We start from the raw sequence: 19,941 nt of genomic DNA, 5'->3' as shown, positions 1-19,941 counted from the left end.
ATAATATGAATTTTCCACTAGACTGAGCTCCAAAGAGATCAAAGCCCCCACAACAACAGAGGAGAAATGATTGAGAGCAAAGGCAATCCAGAGATATCACCTCAAACCAGGATTACGCGCTTTTTCGACAATTTCGTACAGGTATGTTATTTCACTCCCCGGCCTTACCAAAACCTGGCTTATGTATCAAGCACTAATGGCAGCAGTCTTTGGCTAGTAGAGGAAATGAAAAGCCATCCTTATCCTCAGCTTCGTCGCAACAGCGAAGCGACGGGGAAAATCGGCGGCTTCTTTACGACGAGCAGGTCTCGGGATCACAGACCAGGGAATTTCCTAATCACAGCGACGAGAATGATAGGGCTCATCAAACAGAGGCTGATAAATATCAGCAAGAAGCGCACAAGAGTTTCAAATCGAAAGGTTGACTACCTTGTGTCAGGAACAAAACGCTTTTATTGTTTCCTTGAGAGACGAATTGCGCCAATACAAGACAAAATACGACCGAATGGTGCTTGGATACAAGGAATACAAGGCAAAGCGTGACGCGCAAGTCAAGAATTGCTGTCAAAGCCTACGAAACGTGACTGCTGAGAAAGAACAATTAGAAGCGGTCCTTGCTACACTGCAGGAAAAGGCTCTGAACTCCATGGTGTCGAACAACGAATGGGTCCCAAAAGAAGACCGACTTGTGCGGGATGAGCTATACAAATTGGAGATGAAGATACGAGCCTGGGCAAGGAGCTATAGCGTGCAATCTATATCCGATCTGGCGGATATTTCGGATAGCGAAAGAAGTAATATCATGAGTCAAATCGGACACTGCTCTGCTGAAACGGATTGGGGTTCTCTGATGCAAAAGATGCCAATCTCTTCGGAGAAGATCCCGGCAATCATTATCCAAGCCTTGCTAGCGAAAGATGTGTTCGAAAAAATATTTGCGGACCCGTTCTTTGCTTTCCCTATTTTCGGTGATGATGGAGTTCTGCCGAAGCCATCGGGAATGAGAAATCTCTACTACACTATGCTACAAAGTATGTGATCGAGAGCCCCCACGATAGAAAAATACTAACCAGATCATCGGAGTAGTTGATGAGGCAGAAGCCCATACTTGGCGCTCCCAGACACTACGACTTCTTTGGAATGCACTCGATCCTGATTCTAAGCATGCCTTGCAGCAGAAGCTTGGGGAGTTTGCCAGGGAGAGAGCGTTGGTATTTCTGGCCACCCCGGGAAGCCAGTTTTTAAGAGAGCTCGGGAAGGCAGAAAATGAGACCAAGTGCCTGCATGAGCTCCAAGTGTTATTTAATGATGCAACCGAGCTTTCTTTGTCTTTGTGGACTCACAGGGCCTTCATGGCAGTCAGGTCACAGCGGGATCTCCCCGTTTTCACGGTCAGTAGCTCGGTTATGAGTGCACATCGTTTGCACCAGCTCGACGAGGACGATCAGCGACTGGATGGCAGCAAAGTGCTTCTTGTTGTTCAGCCTGCTGTGCTGGCCTGTGGCGATGAGAATGCCGAGTCCTATCATCAGTGGAAAACTTGGACACCTGCAAATGTACTGGTAGACATGTCCTAAGTGGGTATCAGAAATGCTTTTTAATTCCCAATGGAAGTGGATCTGGTTTCTATTGATAATATTGAACCTCCTTCGCTAGTAATGCATCCGAACAAGTAAATAGGTCGTTGTGTGGACTGTTGATGACTCACTTAGGTTCTTTTGGTGAAGCAACTTTCAGCTATGACTACAGACAATCTGCAAGAGCACATTTATCGAGTACGAAACAACGACCATCCACCGATAGCACCTGTTGGACGCTTCATACACTGCCTCAATCCGTCCATTATCATGATGGCTAGCGGCTTGAACCATGATATCGTTACATGGTGATGCAGTAGTCCTCATGTTTCAAGGCCAAAGAAAGCGCTGAAAATCCACCGGGATCTGAATAAACTCCAAGGCCTAAGATCCCATGGATCTTTCCAGGTCATCGAGGTATGTTCCATTTTGTCAGCCTTTGTTCCAGGAGGTTGCCATTCTTTTCATCTCAATGAGGCAGATACTCACCTGTATCAGGCTATTCTTTATAAGGAATGCTCTGGTATAAAAGCCCATTCAAGAAACGTCCCGATCTTTTACCTTTCTATTTTCAACCCCGACCTTCAAGACTGCCAAACCAAGCTTGTCGAGAAGATTACCTCCAACACCACCAAATTGAACAACTCCCACATGGAACCAAAGCCATCAGCCAGTATGTACAACACCTTTGCAGCTCGTCCTGGGCATCAAGGGATTGACGCCAACACTCGATTCATCTGGAACGAGAGAACGTACATCACCGGCAGGGCCATCGGCAATGAACCAAACATTGTGCATCGATATCTCTTCATGCCGATTCAACCGGGTCAGTACACCCAAGTGCAGCTCCTTGGCGAGATGCTGAATTCTGTGGAGAGCAGAAGGGCCAGGATAACAGATGATCCGAACAGACCGTGGACTGGTGGAGTTTACTGGGTCCATTCCTTCTATACCCACGAGGTTGGTGATGACAATATCAACGAGATTTATTCCAGGTTCCGTGATGAGATTTACGATACTTACAGAGCGCAGCGAAATGCTGAGCCGCGTCGGTCCCAGCAGCAGGCGACAAATGGCCAAGGCGGTCCAAGAAATGGAAATGGCGGTGGTAATAGCACCGGCGGCAATGGGGCCAGCCCGGGCTATGATGGAAATCATGGCCTTGGAGATGGTCACTATCGAGACCATGGCTATCATCGTTCCGGCGGTGGGGGCTATATGCGTTATTGAATGGTTGTATCCTTGAGTTATCACATTATCTTGATCACTGAGACTACGTATCATGAGATATGAGGTAGTGATATGAGAGCGGAAAGAAAGAAAAAGAAAAAGACAAAGAAAAGAAAGCGATAAACAAAGAAAAGAGAAAAAAGGGGGTGGGGAGAAAAAGAAAAAGAAAAAGAATTAATCAAAATACACTCTAAAAATAACATTGTTCCACTCCGTAGGCTAGGTATACAAGGTGGAAACGCTAAATAATCCGATTGTTTTGGATTTCGTCGTAGTACTGTCACAACAGAATTTCGAAGAGTCACAATCACATTGAAAATGAAATGGTGGATAACACAAAAGGCAGACTGCACCCTTTGGAAAAGGGATCTCGTCCTTCTTCTAGATGAAATGCTCGCTCCTCCCTGTTGATCTAAACACTGTTCTTAGCTGCCCTCTATATATGAACTGATATCCTCCGCTTCCAAGGTAGCCGCGACAGCCTCACGTCTGACCAAATTCGACACCAGTTTCGAGTACTGCGAATACATCTTCATGTCCTGAATCCCCTGCTTCACTCCCCATCGATAGAACACAAACAAAAAAGGATCGACAGCAGTGAGGTGATCACCCACAGCATATAACCCATGCAGTCTCCCCTCAATGTCATCAAAACACTCCAAGATCGTCCTTTTAGCCGAGCTCCGAACGCCCTCCAATCCATTGGTATCATCCGTAAACCGGTCCGGACGATGATAATGTCCAAAGCCTCGAGAGTGCAGCGTCCCCGACAACCAATTCATCCACTCGTATACCCTCGCCGTTTCGAGTGGAGACCTTCCCATGAAGTGTTTCTCGGGAGCCAGGTTCGATATAACGGTCATAACGGCTGGTAGCTCGGTGACAACTTCCCCGTCGAGAGATATGGCAGGGACTCGCATTTTAGGGTTGATTTGTCGGAAGGACTCTGGATACGCGTCGCGCGCTTCTCCGGGTCGCATGCGAACGCCTTCAAAAGCTATCCCGGTCTCGTGGAGGAGGATGTGCGGAGCTAAGGAACAAGACCCTGGGGCATAGAACAGCTTGACTGCCGGTGCTTTGATCATATTGCGTATGCTTGGTTCACGATGTTATTTGGAGGCAGCGAACGAAGGGCTTCGGCGATTTGACGCGGGGGTTTGATGACCCATGAGAATGACGTCATATCTACTCGGTGTATCTCTTTAGCCCTTGTAGGTTTTTTTTTTATTTTTATTTATTTCTTTGAATATTCAATTCAATCATTGTTTCATTGTGTTTTATATTCGATTCCTTTTTGCCTGCAGCTGCCTGTAATTTAATTCAACTGCAGTGTTCCTCTTCATGCTTGAATCCTCGCGCTCAACTGCGGCAATATTCACGGCGGATGCTACACCGCAACAGGTAATGCAGGTGGTCCAACCTTTCCCCTTGTTGTACACTTTCCATGAGCATAAGAATAATCAATCTCCCTCTGAAATACAAAAAGCGAGCTATTGAAAGCAAAAGTCCTCTACTCCTCGGCACCCAGATCAGTTAGATTGGACACCCACTGAGGAATAATCGCCCTCGCCTGCTGTCTTCTGGTTTTGTTAAGGCGTTGTTTGAGTGTATCGATCTTTTGACACTGGTGTCTGTCCTTTAATTCAACCATAGATGACGGAACAGGATGATCTGCCATAAGACTTGAGACATTCCCAGCGGGATGAGCCAATTCCGATGGGTCTTCTGTGGCCGCATCAGAGCCTCCATCGGCGTTAAGCATATCATAGTTGGCGAAACAGGGACCCAATTTCACCTCGCCACGGAAGATTGGATCGGGTGTATCTTGTGTTGTCGGATCATAGTTGAGAGCATCTCCCTCGGTTTCAAATGCCAGAAACTCGAAAGTCTGACCGGGGGCAAACGGAAAGTTCTTGGTGTATTTGAAGGATGTCTTTACCGTGTCATCTTTGGGTAACAGCGGTTGCATTGTCCGCTCGTCGACATTCGGAAGAACGATCCAACAGCCGTTTCTGATAAATGATTTGACGTCCTCGAGTTCTCCCGTGATCTCCACCATTTCGGAGGTAAGCTGCGTATTAGGGCCCCGGGTCAAAATATGATCCATGTTATAAATTGCGGCGTCTCCACTCCGATCCTGTGCGGAGTATATGAAAAAAGGCATTTTCGCCGGGTATTTCGGGCTTTGGCGTTTAGCCTCGAGAGATCGGTCCAGATGAACCGTAACATCGCTGATCTGTACGTCCGTTGCAATTTGGTCGTATCCAGGCATACCCGGGATACCCCGCTGAACCACCCCTTTAAATGACCCTCTTGATATGAAATCGGACAGGATTTCTGGATCCTGGTTACCAAAGGTGAAGTACATATTCGGATCGCTTTCCTTGTACCCGATAAGCTTATCATGCACCTCCCGCGGCAATTTACAGGAGACAACAAGTTGCTTCCTGTGATTCTGCATGTTGAACATCGGCAGATGAACACCGCAGATGCGGTCTCCCCGGTACCCTTGGATGATAAATCCATGAAGATCAGGAAACGCCACGTTACGGCGTACAGCAGCTTCCATGTCTTTTTCTGCCTGGTCTCTGAACTTCTCGGCCAGATGCTCGACGAAGTTATAAGCCGACGGCCATGGACTCATTGTGACGTTAATAAGGACGTATAAGTCTCCCGACCCCTTTAGTCCCAGTCTCCGCTTAAACTGATCCAGGCTGCGCCCGTAGGAAGCCTGACTCATCTGAGTGGAAGTGAGGAATAAAGGGATCTTCGAGGTGTCTTGGTTATCAGGAATTGACGACAGGGACAATTTTTGGTAGATCCGACTATTGAGATAATTCGCTTCGTTCTAGGTTTCTCAAAGTCAGTGTTGTGTGATAGATGGCGTACAGGAGCATGACTTACAATATCCTCGTTGACCTTTCCATCCACTTCGAAATTGCATGCAAATGTATGGATTGTGACGTCTGCCCCCAGCTTCTGAAGAAGCTCCCGAGCACGTGGGTTCTTCATAACCTGTTGATTGCTGCGTTTCAGTATGTGTTTGCGGATAAACCTTTTCTGCTCCTCGATATCTTCGCTGCAGGATCCGTCTTTCTCCGTTGGAAGCATATTAAAGGGCCTGACGCGGAGCTTCGCTTTCACAGTCTTAAAAACCTCGTCACCGTTCTTGAATTCAATGGGGATTTGTCTGGTTTTCATTGCTGCCCATTGACAGTAAAACTTGAGAACGTTAGAAAAGAGTAGTTTAAATAGGTAGAAGCCCTTCTCTTACCCTCTTCGACGTGAATATTGCTTCTGACAATAACTGTCCATAGCCTTCTTTGTCAAGGCCCAGGACGTTGTGAGAGATATATACTCCGACTTGTATGAGTTAGTTTCTGTAAGACGCCAATCCCCTCTTTTATTGTTCCTGGATGGATGCAAGATGCTGGGCTTTGACTTACCGGCCGCTGCACCTGGCTTACTGCCTTCTACTCCGTAGACACCAATGCTGTCCTCTTGATCAATAGATCGATAAACGACCGGGCTAGTCCATGTCACAAGATAGCGCATTTTCCCGTCTCTGTAACAGAGACCTCCGGCTGGGTAGGGGCAATAGCCTGATCTGCTCGATGTCAGTCTCATCCGTGGACATTTGTACACTTGTAAGGGCTAGCGAACTTATGAGGGTCAACCGTGATGCTGTCTGCCTGTTGAAGTTTATCAAGCTGGCAAACAGTATAATCCGACATGCACATTCTCGGTACGTATGCCGGGTTTCCAGTGTATGTGCTGTAGACTTGTCGTGTCCGTAGGATTGAGGCAAAATAGCCACCCCAGGCCGCGTCGCAATGTACCCCGAAGGACATTCCCTGTTTTTCGAACTTTTCACGCAAATTAAGAATATGGTGCAGGGGATCTATTGCTCCATGTTCCGTAGACCCGATGATCGCGACGACGCCGTATACGGCCCTTTTATCGGCTCGAGCCTTCTCGAGTTTACGTTCGATATCTTTTTCACACATCCTTCAAGAAGCCAAGGTCGCCCTCGGTAATTGCCAGGTTCAAAGAGAGTGGATAGAACTTGAGGTTCCGCACTGGACTGGATCAGTTTGTTGTGCACTGTGGAGCGGAGAGAGAAGGCTAAGTACATACGCGCCCAAATGGCTTCGAGGTTCGCAACAGAACCATCCTGTTGGGTCAAGTTAGTCTCTGGAAGAAGCAAGCACTTGAGAGATGGAACAGTATTACACAAGTAATGTGTCCCCACCCAACAGGAGCGTCGCTTTCTGATTCACATGGGGGAGGGACATGTGCGTGGGTATCAGGAGGTGTGCGATATCCGAGCATACAGCAAAGCTGTTTACCCACGTCGCCTTCAATGATTGATGTCACCGGGCTAGCTTCAAGAGCGACGTTGTTTTGATTCTCAAACAACCCAGTTATAACTAATACGACAATTTGTCAGTCTGTAGACTATCCTGGAGTATGAATAATGGCTCATGAAAAGAACATACAGCCAATCAGTGACGGCATGGAAGTCTCCATGCTCATATGAGCATTGTACCGTGGACTGAAGAAAGGCACAGAATGATCCCGAAGCCATTTACCAATAGTATCTAGCTCGTGGTTCAGCTTTTCGAGTTGCCGACGGTACAGTTCGGTTCTTTTCATGCCGTCCGTGATGAAAGGTGGGTCATCTTCGTACAGATCAGACCGGTACTCATGCTGCTCCTCCATAAGCTTGCTGATTCTCTCTTGCAAATAGTCAAAGTTCTCCGCTTTCGGCCCGAAAAACCATCCGGCGACGGCTGCATGCCGGGAAGTGGGAAGAAGGCTGTCAGGTGGTTTATCAAACATTTTCAGAAACTGGATTACGGTGTGTTTGATGCAAATGGATACGTGTGTTGTCGAACACAGATATATCAGATTCTGGGGTGCTGACAGAGGATTCGAATGCCCCAGGGGGGTTAGAGGTCACTTAAATACTGTATATATAGATACGACAGTCGCGCTTTTTCATTGACGACATTAGTACGCCATCCAAAGTCTGTATAAGTGGGCAGCGACGCTTGCAGCCTTCATATTTGGAGTGGAATCATCCACTTTCCGTTTGCGTGTGTGTGTGAATGTCATACCCTGACATGTGTCCAAGGCCAGTTCTAGCTTTTTCTCGGTGAATTGTGTAGTATTGTGCTTACTTGGTAGAGAATCTCGTTGCAATGCAGATATTCCTGGACTGGAGAGGTCATGTCTTGAGAAGTCATGAAATCATGTGTTGGACCATTTTAGTTGCCTAATTCAGTTTAACCTGTGAGCTGACCCATACTATAATCGCTGTAGATAGCTCCCCTGCAGCGCCGCTGCATCTTTAGGAATTCAAGCATCCATTCTCACTTCATCGCGTTGCGATCCTGACATCACGTACCACCTTCAAAGTAAGAACGAGATACTGTAAAGCAAGAGATCAAGACATAACTAAAGACCAATTTCTCCTACCTCAGAACCTAAAGGGCATAGCTTCCTGTAGGAGGGGGGGAATTGACAATCACGGCAGACCTTAGACGTTCTCTAGGTTGATTAGTCCATTAGAGATTAGTTACAGCAGCTTTTCAGTTTCTGAGGTGGCTTCTTAGAACACTCCATGCATCAGTTCTGCGATGGATCTGCTTGTATGGGCAAGAATCATCGACATCAAGCAGTAGCATTTGGTACGGGGCTGATCCTATCGTTGCTGATCCACACGGGCGGACGAGCCAACGGGAGCGGACCGCGGCAAAACCCGTGACGTATCCAAGGTCAGGTCGGGTTTGCAATGTTTGCAATGTCTCCTTTGCCTCGATTGCAAGTAAATCACAACTCCCCATTTTACGGCTGCACGCAGACTTAAACATCCGAAAAGTAATGAGAGTGTGGAATATCATCCAAGTACTTATGTCGAGCTTTGCTTTCATCGTATGACTTGCTTTTCAGGCAAGTTCACGAGTGGTTACAGTTACAGGTCGGTCGGGGTGTTTTTTTACCTCCGTCGAGTTGAAAATCGCGCTAGTAAGTCACCTGACCCCCACGCCAACTTTTTTAATTACAACTCGCGCGAGGGTTTTCAATAATACATTTCTCTACAGCGAGCTGTACGGCTCACGCCAGGGTGTTTTTTAAGGTCCGGCAAGATGACCCACAGCCAAGAGCTTTAGTCACCTCTTTCAACTCACGCGAGCCATACATAACCCTGTATTCTACCGTATTCCTCTCCAATCTCCGTACTTCTCCCCATATGAAACATTAGACAAAGTATTCAGAAAAGGACCCTAACCCCTAAAGGATCTGGATAGTGGTCCTTAGAGTGCCTTAATAATAGCGTACTTAACATAGAGCAAGTATAAAGTTGCTACAAAGCAGGTACTAAACATGGTATAACAGTGAACGACATCCCATGAGTTGAAAAGAAAAATACACCTCGTGGGTCTTTTTAGGAAGCCGTTTCATCTCACCGGACCAAAAAAACACCCTCACCCGACCTGCAACGTTCCCGATCGCTGAATACGAGATTTAATGGCCCCACCGTCATGGTGAAGGTATCTTTGGAATCTCGATCGAATGAGACTCCATCCTCACCGTCTGCAAATGAAAGATTGAATTCAATGGCAATTCGGGCAATGACGCTGCGGAGTTGCATCAGGGCAAACTGCTTCCCGACGCATCCATATCGGCCTGATACAGATTAAAAGGGTCAGCTGGTGTTGATGGCGTCGAAAATCAGCACGTCTGGGGAAAGTATTTACCTAACTGGAACGGAAAGAAGGCCTCCTCGTCCGTGATCAACTTCTCTTTCCTATCCAGCCACCGCTCGGGTATGAACTCATCTGCAGATGGAAAGTAGCGATCATCTCGGTGCATAACATGCTGCGACACGATGACGATCGTCTCCCCAGGTATCCACACTTCGTCGATCTGAAGACCTTCTGGGGGTGTCATTCTTGGTTGACCGCTGGGAACCGGGGGCTTGAGACGAAGTGTCTCGTTAATAATGGCCTCCAGGTATGGCAGGGTTCGCAGTGTTTCGGTACTTAGATCAGCCCCTGAGTGGTCTGAGAACGCATTATCAAGTTCCAACTGGAGTCTCTTCAATACCGCCTGGTTTTTGACAAGGTAATACAACGCATGGGCTAGAGTCGCAGCAGTGGTATCGCTGAAATGAGTCAGAACTGCAAATTCCTCTCGATAATGTTTTCCCCTCACCTTCCAGCAATGAGCATCAACCGGCCATCTTCATTGAGGGCCTGGTCCCCTGGTGGAGCAGACTGATCATTCTCATCGCTGGCCTTGAGAAGCCAGGAGATAACATCCTTCGGGGATTTCTCTTCATCTGCAATCCATTTCTACAGTCCGAATGTCAGCGTATACCAGACAACAGACTCGTAATTCCAATGCGGCAATTCTTACCGATTTCTTTTCCGCCATCTGGGATTGGCTGTATGTCATGAATTGGCCATAATGTCCTACCAAACCCTGGATTGTGCCGAGAATGGTAAATATCCATGGAACAGGTTTCAAGAACCCCAGGACCAACATTTGATCGTGGAGATCCTTAATTGCAGCATGCTCGGTGCCGTCTTCTAGCTGACTAAAGTCTTTTGAAAAACCAATCAGACCCATGGTGTCAAATGCATAGTACATTGTCCATTGCGTGGCATCGACAGGTTGATTCAGACGCGAGCGAAGTTGAGAAATGAGGACGTTCACCTTACGATACACGCTGAGCTCATATGTAGCCAATGCTGCAAGAGTCAGCATCACAACCATCAACAGAATAAAGTCCTTACTTGCCTTTCACACTGAACCCACGATCCCAGGCCCTCCGTCTAAGGCGATGATCATCGGGGTTCCGCGTTGAGTTCAGCGAAACTTTGGTGTTGTCGGCGGACACATGACTGTACCAGGTTCCCCTGGTGCAAGGAGAATGGGGTCCATTGACCGCATATACAGCTGATGGCCGGTTGATCGATATCTCACGAGGGCCTGTCCTCACAAAATCGCCATATTTGTGGTGCATTGTTTCAAGATTTAAGTGGAACTGAGTCCGCTTTAAAACTCGCTGCACAATAAACAGTCGACTCAGCCGCAGAGTCCATGGTCCAGGAAAATGTCGCAATCGGTGAAAGAAAGCCCGATAGATGATGATGCTCGTCGTCAACCCGGCATTAAAGACACATGCAGCAAAAGTGGCCCATCCGGCCGCAGTGACCCAAGATAGTGCGAAGCCATGAGAATAGACGACACAAAGGGTGAGCCAACTTCCGAGATACAAACCAGCAAGCGACCAAACCTGATTGTCAATCTCAGTTGTACGGATGCACTGGTGGAATGCAACTCCCAAAAAAAAGAACGTCGGGGAGATTTGCGAAGAAAGAGGACTTGTAAGGGCTGTCAAGGTTGTTGCAGTAGCCATTTTGCATCAGCAGGGGGCTGCAGATGGCAAACGAGTAAGGGCGTGGGGATCCCAGCACTTTAAGATCTATGCGCCACGACCAGGAGACATTTCGGCCCCATATTGACAAGTATCTTGCCATCAAGAATCCATACATTTTGGCCCCGGCGTCAACGGTGAGGAGCTCTACCCCGGCTACTTTGTCCCACTAACGCAAAGCTCATGCCACCCCGGTCCAAACGGTCGCTAATGCGGTTTCACACATCCGCCACGAGGCATGGGCCCATCATCAAGAGTTCTGGCAAGGATGACCGGTGGGTGGTTCGACTCTGATAAGAGTGTCTGATTATTCAGCACAGATGTACAGTACAGAAACAGGGACTCTATGGTGCTTTCCTCTACTATGGAGGTGAGCTGTGTGTCTTTGTCCCAATGCTTCAGGGAAGACTACTTTTTTTCGAGCCATTTCGAATTCCAATTCGAACTCACATTCCGACCAGGTCAATTCAGAGCACTTCCCTCGCTATTCAGAGTAGGATCATGTGCAGGTACTGTCAGAGATGCTCTCTAGAGATTTGAGGTTCTTTGTCCAGCTGCTCTTTGCTGAGGAGATAATGTATAGCTGGAGACAGATCGCTCTTAAAACAGAATTCCTCCTTTTCTATCTAAGACTGGAAATAAAAAGTCCTTTCTCATTTGTGTTTACGCGATAATGGTATTCAACTTGCCTTTAGCGACATCTTTTACGTGCAATATCGCTTCTAGCGGCTTTCTAGAACTAGGCTACATATTACGATGCTGAATACAGACATTTTGAAAGCATATGCATCCGTAATATTACTATAGATCTTGCTGCGATCATTGCGGGCATGCCCGGGGATGTCAATATATATTCCGAACAACTATGAACTAGTTACGTCAGAACCTATTGTCGCTGTTGAGACATGGCCACAAAGCGGGATTAATATTGTCAGGTTGAATATGACATTAATATCTGCTCTTATGACGATTTAAAATCGTGTTCAGTGCTAAGTGATGTTCAAATGCTGACGTGGTAACCGTCCGGGGAAAGGGCACGCACTCGGGGTGCCAATTGCCACGGTCGGAATGACTGCACCATTCATGCCTGGCATTTTATCACGTTTATCAATTTTTCCTTGATAAATCTTTGCAGGCATCATAAGTCAAATGTATTGTTAAGAGATGTTATGCCTTTTATTATAATAGGGTTACTCCGCCTTTTCCGCCACGAAATGTTTGCCCTATCAGGAAGGTGGTTTGTGCCGGAACCTTGGAAACCTCAGGCATCCCTATCTTGCACCTACAATCTTCCCTTCCTAAAAGAGCAATCCTAATCGATATAAAATACGTCACCCCGCAGGACTTTGAGGGGGTGTTGCAGTCATAAATGTTCGCATCTTCCCAAGCTTGTATCCAATCACGTCGGTAGGGACGCGAAATCGTTCTATTTTCGCTTCGCGGGTATTAAGTGGAGCCTTCATTGTGGATTGCTTCACTTTGAGGTAAAAATATTGAGCAACAAATCAGGGGGTATAAGATGTTATACTAAGAAACCGAACTTCCTATAGACGACACCCGCAATCATGGCTCACAGCAACAAAGACCCCGAGTTGATCGGTTACGCCGAACCCTGGATCGTGGACCCTGGGGAGTCAGTAGATATCAAGGTACAGTCCTTCTTTAGCGAATATCCTCATCCTGTATATCTAACTGTTTCGCGTAGGTTTCGTCAACCGAGAAGAACTACAGTCACCGTTTAGTGCGACTCATCCAGGGCCGTCGAGGGCCTCATGACCCGCCGTTCGCCGCAGAGGAGATCGCCGAAGTTCCGAAGGGATCTCGTGAAGATGGATACTACCAGGACGCTTGCCCAGGATCTTACGCCCGTGTATCTTCATGGGCGACCGTGCCGTACTCGGAGAAAGATGGCATGGATGTCCAGTTCTATGTACAACCCTATTTGCTTGAGACGGATCACTGCCAATCCATCATATCCTGCCTCGATCAAGATTCTCGGACAGGATTTGCAGTGATGATCCGAGACTCAAAGTTCAACTTCGTCATCGGGACGGGAGGTCAGATCGAGGTGTTTCAGAGCCAGTATCCCGTGAATCGTTGGAGGTGGCTGAGGGTTCGAATGAGTTTTGTCAACTCGAACTTCACCTGGAGCATCAAACAGTTGAACCGTCTGGCAGAGCAATCACCAGGCACGGAAACAGCGGCACATCGAATGTCGGCCCCGATGGTCCTGGGATCCAAGGCTCTTATATTTGGTGCAGGGATGTTCGAGGACATTGGCCGAGCGGGCTCAAAGCCGTCGTCCTTTTTCAACGGTCGTCTGGACTCTCCTTCCTTCAGAATCACTGGTCCAAATGCACAGATTGCCGCGGAGTATGACTTTTCCCGCGAGATATCCAGCGACCGCATCGTTGATATTTCTGGACATGGTCGGCATGGTGTTCTCATCAATGCGCCTACACGAGCGGTAAAGGGCTACAATTGGGATGGTTCCGAGCCAGACTGGACGAAAGCAAGTTACGGCTACGGGGCGATTCACTTCCACGAAGATGACCTTGACGATGCGAAATGGTCGACCAGTTTCACCCTCACCATTCCCTCCACAGCCCGATCGGGTGCGTATGCCGCTGAGGTAAAATCTTCCAGCGGAGCCTGCGACATGATCACTTTTTTTGTGCGTCCCAACGTGAAATCCAGGGTACGCGTGGCGCTAATATTGACTACGTTTACCTACCTCGCCTATGCCAATGAACGGATGTTTGATCAATCTAGATCCTCGGCGATGGTAACCCCGGATGGCGTTAGTATTGGGGGTCACAACGAGTACTACAAAAACCTTGTTAAACGACCAGACCTAGGACTCTCAGCCTACGATGTCCATCGAGATGGCTCTCCTTGTGCATTTTCGAGCGCTCGCCGACCGATCCTCAATACTCGACCGGGATATGTTCACTGGGCCCTGGAACGGCCTCGCGAATTTAGCGCTGATCTACTCATGATCGGTTTCCTGGAGCAGACCGGGATAACATACGATGTTATCACAGATCACTGCCTACACACCAAAGGACACATAGCGACCGCCGAGTATGAAACGCTGATTACTGGGTGTCACCCTGAATACCACTCGCTGCAAACACTTGACGCTTTCAGTGACTTCGCAAAGTCGGGAGGCAATTTGATGTACCTGGGCGGCAACGGGTTCTATTGGGTCGCCGATGTCGATCCTGCACGCCCCCATCGCCTTGAGGTTCGTAAAGGCGATCAGGGCTGTCGCTCTGTGACGTTCCCCGCTGGCGAACGAACGCATAGTCTGACCGGAGCCCACGGCGGACTCTGGCGCAGCCGTGGCCGTGCTCCCAACTACCTCTTTGGTATCGGAGCATGCGCGTTTGGGACCGGGAAAGGGGTGCCGTATATCCCAGACTCACAACATGCCACCGACCCTAGATTCTCCTGGGTGTTTGATGGCATAAAGCCTCATGAGCTGATTGGGGCAAATGGATTTGGTGGCGGTGCCAGCGGCGATGAGATTGATCGACTGGATTATGAACTCGGATCACCTACTGATGCGGTTGTTCTAGCCACCAGCCAACGCCACGACGATAGCTTTGGGCTGTTCAACGAAGACCAAATGTTCCCGATGGTAAATACTCTCGGGTCGGTATGCGACCGTGTCAGAAGCGACATCGTATACTACGAGACTGCAGGCGGTGGTGCGGTGTTTTCCGTTGGGAGCATCAATTGGTATAGCAGTCTGGCATGGAACAACTTTAATAACAATGTGGCTATTATGACAGGAAATGTTCTGAAAGAGTTCTGCAAGCGAGGAAAAGGCGAAGGACAGAACGCAGATCTATAAGCTAAGCCAAGATGTACGCGAAGAAGATAGAAAATGGAAGTACCACTCTATCAAGCATACTCATAACAGAACGGCCCAGACCTTATGTGCATCAAATCCGCAAACTTAACCGGCTCCGCAATAAACCCGAAATCCAGCATTTCATCCAACGTCATATTCGCCGTAGGAGGCTCGTTGGTATGCGTATGCGTCCCAGATATCTGATAAACTCTCTTATGAGGACTCAGACCCTGCCAGATCGCCCAGACACGATCGATCTGCGCATGATGAAGCCAGAACATAGGATCACTGGGGCTAGCCTCGACATCGCCCAGGATGAGCCCAACCCCAATATGACCACCCCCGTGCAAGGAATAGGTCAGACCCTCCGCCGGATACCGCGGATCATGCTGCATAACGCCCTGAAACCAAGCGACATCGTCATATTCGAGGATGTGCTCAGTCGTGTTGCGGAACGTGACCGAGGTGCTCATGACGGTGGGGTTGAGGTCGCGCGACAGACAGCGCGGGTTATACGCGAACTTATCCGCGACGGGCTCGACACCCGGCGCGTCGATGGGGCCCATCTTGACGGTGTAGTTGACGAAAGGACCCGCGAAGACGCAGCCGCCGCCTGTGCCAGTCGGAATGTCGACGTGGTTTGACACCCAGTACTGAGAGCCGCGGTTCGGGATCCACTCGCCGTTCGAGCCCATGCTGCCGGGTTGGCCGTTGAAGAGGGACGAGTTCTGGGGTGCGAAGGCGTCGTATCCCCATTCCCAATATGGGAGGCGACCGGGATAATTGCATTTATCTCGGAGGTCTTGCTCGAAAAGGTGGATGAAGTATCTGTGCCAAGCGAAGAATTCGGCCTGTTGTGCCAAAGCACACATTGTCAGCGGGAGTGGAATGTGTGGAAGTTCAGGGGAAGCCTACACTCATATGTATATTGTTCGACAACTCGATATGCACTGCCACAAATTCATCATAGCGACTTTTCACGGCCGGGTAGGCTTTCTGCATCTTGGGAGAAAGCTCGGTTGGGAGAGCCTGGAGACATTCGACGGCGTCTGTGAACTCGATTCTCTCGTGAAGAGGCAAGTGTCGCCTTATGGCCCGAAAGTAGCAAGAGAGAACGCATTAGCCTTTGGCTTCGATTCCTGACTGATTCACACCAGGCCTTTCAGTAGAATCCTTACCATTCTCGACGGGTCTGAACCTTCCCCTTTTCACAATGGTGCGCATGATGTACCTTGGTCCTTAGATTGTTGAACGCCGTGGACGCAAGCTCTCGCAACGCGACCCCATGCTCAAGCTCATAGCCCGAGAAGCTATAGTTCATCTTACCTTGGACATGATCTGACCACGACATTAAAAGCCATGCGGCCAGCATAAACAACCGCATTATGGGCGATCAAAGAATTAACTGAATAAGCCAGCTGTCCTGGATCGAAGCAATTGAGTTCTGGTAGTCCAACGCTCAGAGTACCAAGCTTTTTCTCGAATGTGCTCTGCAATGGAAGCCGAAATCGAAGGTCCAAACAATGTTAGAGTTTGAAGATAGCCCACCGTGGTGGCTGAGACATGTCAACATTATATGGCGTCAATGGCGCTGTTTGCAAACCCGAATCCGGCCGGATTCATTGAACCAAAACGCCTGATATGAGCTATGCCCAAGCACAGCTCCCTCTGGATGCAGCAATGCCTGCCTAAATACACAAATCGCATGTTACATCAAACAAAGAGCGCGAACGAGGAAAATAATCGTGAGATCATTTCAGGGCCCAGGTAGTCACGTGATGTTACAACGCACTCGGCGCCATGTTTCACGCATCTCAGGAACTGCTACATCCACTGCCGTGATTCCGAGATCTATAAATGAGACGAATATGACGACGCAGCTTTCAATACGCAATCGGGAAGACCGAAGAAGGCCTTTTAGACCAGCATAGTGAAAATGAAAAGGTCAGCCTTTTCTCTTCAACATTCCAGACCATTTATTGCTTGCTAATCGCCTTCTCGCGGAAAGGTATGTCCGTTCTCCAGCCCTAAGCGTTGGCTGGACTCGCATGGAACGCAACAAACGTCATTGTCCCTCATCACGTTTACCTCATAAATCGGCTTTCTTTGTCGATTCCATGTCGATGACGATTAGAGAACTATTGATTGTCTATGTACAATTTGCAAAACAAGAGGTCTCGATAATCCAATTCACAACGGGACCCACCTCCACAATTCGACGTTACATTCGGCATTTATTGACATCTGTCGCCACCATCTGAGATCGCCGGAAGCGGATAGGGTATGGAGATGGGGCGAATTAAAGCTATTTTGACTGAAATCCGACCCAAAGCTTGACGACTTTCATCAAATAACGCGGTCATCCGAGCTGCTCTCTTGGAATGTATCACATCACGCCGAATTACACTTTGTGTTGCTTTTCAGTTAAAGTTTCATACCCAGGCTATCTATACTAAAGCAAACCTTCAAAGACCCCCGAGTCAAACAGCAATCACATCCCGCTATGGCTTCTCGGTTCGCGTTCCTCGGACTCGGCCAGATAGGCCAGGTAAGTGATCATTTGCTTTATGGCTTATTTCGCATCATGTGGCGTATGTTGCTAACATGGCTTGTCCAGGCTATGTCCCAGAACCTGCTGCGACATGGAAATATTGCAAGGCCATTGACTCTCTATAACCGCACCAAAAGCACTGCAGAAGCACACGCCGCCCGTCTTGGAGACTGCCGAGTCAGCGGGTCCGTCACCGATGCTGTTGCCGGTGCGGATATCATATGGCTGTGCGTTCAAGATGAGGAGGCCGTCGAGAGCATCTTTCAGCAGATATTCACCATCACCATTCAAGGAAAGCTTTTTGTTGATAGCTCAACTGTGACTGGCGAGAAGGCCGACTCTATCGCTGCGCGAGTGGCGGATGCAGGCGCCGCGTTTGTGGCCATCCCAGGTACATGGCTCCTCTCCGATAACCTGTATTTCTTGCGGGCGTACTTTCAAACTAACAACATTCAGTAATGGGTGGCCATAACCAAGCAGCCAATCGTACTTTGACTTGTATTGTTGGCGGTCCTGCTGAGGCTGTCGACCGGATCAAGCCGTATCTAGAGAACGTGTAAGTGGGCCAAGACCATATCTCTACCTCGTTTTACTAACACCAATATCTTAATGTCCAGTGTGTGCAATAATGTCGTGGATCTGAGCGGCGAAACCGCCGGCACAGCCATGAAAATGAAGCTGATGGGCAACTTCCTGATCCTGGCCACGATGGAAACCGTGGCAGAGGTGAATGTGCTGGCCGATAAATGTGGTCTAGGCACAGATAGAATGAACCAGCTCATGGGTGCCATTTTCCCCAACCCACCACATGCAGTGTACAATCGCCGCATGTTAACAGGAGCCTACCACACTGAAATTGTAAGAGTCCCTTTTTCTCATTGTTCTTTTTGCAGTAATTTGTAGACACGGAAAGAATCGAAATGCTGATATTTCGCAGCCTATGGTGAAAGTTTCTGCTGCCATCGAGTTGGCCAACCATGTTCGATCGTTGGCCAAGGAGTCTGGAGCATCCCTGAAGCTCTACGATGTTGCGTATAAGCATCTGGAAACGGTGGAAGCAACGGAGGGTCCGGCAGCGGACGTGACGGGGATCTATGGGGCTGTGAGAATGGAGAGTGGGCTACCTTTTCGGAATGAGACAACGCTGAACTAGCATAATCGTATTATAATATAATTAATAGTAATTGGTATCGGAAATGGCCTTGGGAAAAGAAGCACCGTGTGCCGTTACCTCTCTCTCTTTCCTTCCACGACGGCACGTCTCGCAGTCCCAGCCAGCAAATCTCATTAACAAGAACTTGGGGCCCCTTTCTCAAGGCTGGAACCGACGGCCTCCGAGCCTTTAGAGAGTAGTTGTCCGCCAAGTTGTGCAAGGCGCACTACAGGATGCAAACATCCGCCTAGACCGGCCGCGGCTGGAAGAAGTCATGCGCCATGAAATTCACACGGCCACCTATCCACGAGGGGGAATGAATTTCTTCGCATTGGCTACAGTACCCACTTGATCTTGCACAATCACCCGAAGCTCTACATATCGAGAAGCTAGGTCCACGGCAATCTAGCCCGTCGAATCCACCGATATCCACCACTCTCCGGCTAGGTTACCGAGCGCGGCCCAATCATAACCATTTACTATCTGAGGAGCGCTAAACCTAGGCCCGCGATCGAATGTAGCCGTTTTATTAGCGGATCGATTGGCGCAGATAGTGTCATGGAGGACGTCATAGAGGGTGCGGTCAACGTTGTCGGCTAATGCAAAACCCTATTTTCCGTCTTCACGTCAGCTTTATATCAAGGCTATTTACCAAGGTCCATGGAAGCGGGAGGTGATATGCTGTCTGTTTGTCTCGTTGGTGCAGAGGCATTTCTGGGATGCTTCCGCTGCCTGTACTATGGTTGATATGCAGGTTGCTAAAAACCTACCTTGAACACAACGAGATCTCCTTGCAGGCTCCTAGAAAATCTGCCCCAGCGGACGATCGCAACGAGATCAAGCGCGTAGTGTGAGCCACAAACCCCTTGCTGAGCTCGCGAAAGACGCGCATACCGAAGCACGTGATTTATCCTGCCCTCACGAAGTCCCATACGGGCAGCGATTTCCGCGAGGCTTAACGCCTGATCAGGCGAAAGCATGTTGGCGACATCGAATCGCCGGATCACACCGAGGCTCATTTAGTTTGCGAGCTAGTGCGAGTGGGTTATTGTGGGATCATTCTGCGAGGAGCGAAGGGGCAGAATGGGCGTGATGGGGAATGCAACTAGAGCAGCAAGGGAT

General features: G+C 48.7%; 9 protein-coding genes across 9 annotated transcripts; 4 read left to right on the top strand and 5 right to left on the bottom strand.

Moving 5' to 3' along the window:
- Positions 1-646: 646 nt before the first annotated feature.
- On the top strand, positions 647-1,577 carry P170DRAFT_448191 (uncharacterized protein; the record flags this gene model as incomplete). The annotated part of the gene is made up of 2 exons (XM_024850948.1): positions 647-1,031; positions 1,087-1,577. The coding sequence occupies 2 exons, from the start codon at positions 647-649 to the stop codon at positions 1,575-1,577; spliced, it is 876 nt and encodes a 291-aa protein (XP_024703807.1).
- Positions 1,578-2,252: 675 nt separating this feature from the next.
- P170DRAFT_477119 (uncharacterized protein) lies at positions 2,253-2,807 on the top strand (the record flags this gene model as incomplete). Its single annotated transcript, XM_024853419.1, has 1 exon — positions 2,253-2,807. The coding sequence occupies one exon, from the start codon at positions 2,253-2,255 to the stop codon at positions 2,805-2,807; it is 555 nt and encodes a 184-aa protein (XP_024703806.1).
- A 425-nt stretch (positions 2,808-3,232) lies between these two features.
- On the bottom strand, positions 3,233-3,894 carry P170DRAFT_456975 (glutathione S-transferase; the record flags this gene model as incomplete). The annotated part of the gene is made up of 1 exon (XM_024851671.1): positions 3,233-3,894. A coding segment is annotated over one exon (662 nt), but the record flags the coding sequence as incomplete, so codon positions are not given.
- A 423-nt stretch (positions 3,895-4,317) lies between these two features.
- Positions 4,318-7,649, bottom strand: P170DRAFT_477117 (PLP-dependent transferase; the record flags this gene model as incomplete). Its single annotated transcript, XM_024853418.1, has 9 exons — positions 4,318-5,655; positions 5,712-6,029; positions 6,082-6,170; positions 6,254-6,414; positions 6,471-6,761; positions 6,811-6,886; positions 6,945-6,981; positions 7,041-7,237; positions 7,307-7,649. 9 exons carry the CDS (start codon positions 7,647-7,649, stop codon positions 4,318-4,320), a joined length of 2,850 nt encoding a protein of 949 aa, XP_024703804.1.
- Positions 7,650-9,115: 1,466 nt separating this feature from the next.
- Positions 9,116-11,329, bottom strand: P170DRAFT_386996 (cytochrome P450). The gene is made up of 5 exons (XM_024845791.1): positions 10,617-11,329; positions 10,233-10,567; positions 10,029-10,168; positions 9,572-9,978; positions 9,116-9,500 (listed from the first exon to the last, which is right to left on the bottom strand). The coding sequence occupies exons 1-5, from the start codon at positions 11,236-11,238 to the stop codon at positions 9,277-9,279; spliced, it is 1,728 nt and encodes a 575-aa protein (XP_024703803.1). The 5' UTR covers positions 11,239-11,329; the 3' UTR covers positions 9,116-9,276.
- Positions 11,330-12,821: 1,492 nt separating this feature from the next.
- Positions 12,822-15,135, top strand: P170DRAFT_511066 (N,N-dimethylformamidase beta subunit family domain-containing protein; the record flags this gene model as incomplete). Its single annotated transcript, XM_024854850.1, has 2 exons — positions 12,822-12,905; positions 12,962-15,135. 2 exons carry the CDS (start codon positions 12,822-12,824, stop codon positions 15,113-15,115), a joined length of 2,238 nt encoding a protein of 745 aa, XP_024703802.1. The 3' UTR covers positions 15,116-15,135.
- Positions 15,136-15,165: 30 nt separating this feature from the next.
- P170DRAFT_456972 (tyrosinase family protein) lies at positions 15,166-16,436 on the bottom strand (the record flags this gene model as incomplete). The annotated part of the gene is made up of 3 exons (XM_024851670.1): positions 15,166-15,966; positions 16,031-16,202; positions 16,294-16,436. 3 exons carry the CDS (start codon positions 16,434-16,436, stop codon positions 15,166-15,168), a joined length of 1,116 nt encoding a protein of 371 aa, XP_024703801.1.
- Positions 16,437-17,618: 1,182 nt separating this feature from the next.
- On the top strand, positions 17,619-18,819 carry P170DRAFT_359905 (NAD(P)-dependent oxidoreductase; the record flags this gene model as incomplete). The annotated part of the gene is made up of 5 exons (XM_024844384.1): positions 17,619-17,663; positions 17,733-18,057; positions 18,123-18,222; positions 18,284-18,524; positions 18,604-18,819. 5 exons carry the CDS (start codon positions 17,619-17,621, stop codon positions 18,817-18,819), a joined length of 927 nt encoding a protein of 308 aa, XP_024703800.1.
- Positions 18,820-19,224: 405 nt separating this feature from the next.
- Positions 19,225-19,838, bottom strand: P170DRAFT_477112 (uncharacterized protein; the record flags this gene model as incomplete). Its single annotated transcript, XM_024853417.1, has 2 exons — positions 19,225-19,428; positions 19,590-19,838. The coding sequence occupies 2 exons, from the start codon at positions 19,836-19,838 to the stop codon at positions 19,225-19,227; spliced, it is 453 nt and encodes a 150-aa protein (XP_024703799.1).
- Positions 19,839-19,941: the final 103 nt, after the last annotated feature.

This window comes from Aspergillus steynii (genome assembly GCF_002849105.1).
Source record: "Aspergillus steynii IBT 23096 chromosome Unknown P170scaffold_5, whole genome shotgun sequence".
Classification (NCBI taxonomy): domain Eukaryota; kingdom Fungi; phylum Ascomycota; class Eurotiomycetes; order Eurotiales; family Aspergillaceae; genus Aspergillus; species Aspergillus steynii.
Note: the sequence above shows the minus strand (reverse complement) of the source record. Positions and strands in the feature narration are given on the sequence as shown.

Coding starts and splice junctions, on each gene's coding strand:
- P170DRAFT_386996 (XM_024845791.1), bottom strand. CDS start 11,238: ATGGCTACTGCAACAACCTTGACAGCCCTTACAAGTCCTCTTTCTTCG. Junction 10,169..10,232: donor AGATGGCGGAAAAGAAATCG/GTAAGAATTGCC, acceptor TTCGGACTGTAG/AAATGGATTGCAGATGAAGA. Junction 9,979..10,028: donor TTGATGCTCATTGCTGGAAG/GTGAGGGGAAAA, acceptor GACTCATTTCAG/CGATACCACTGCTGCGACTC.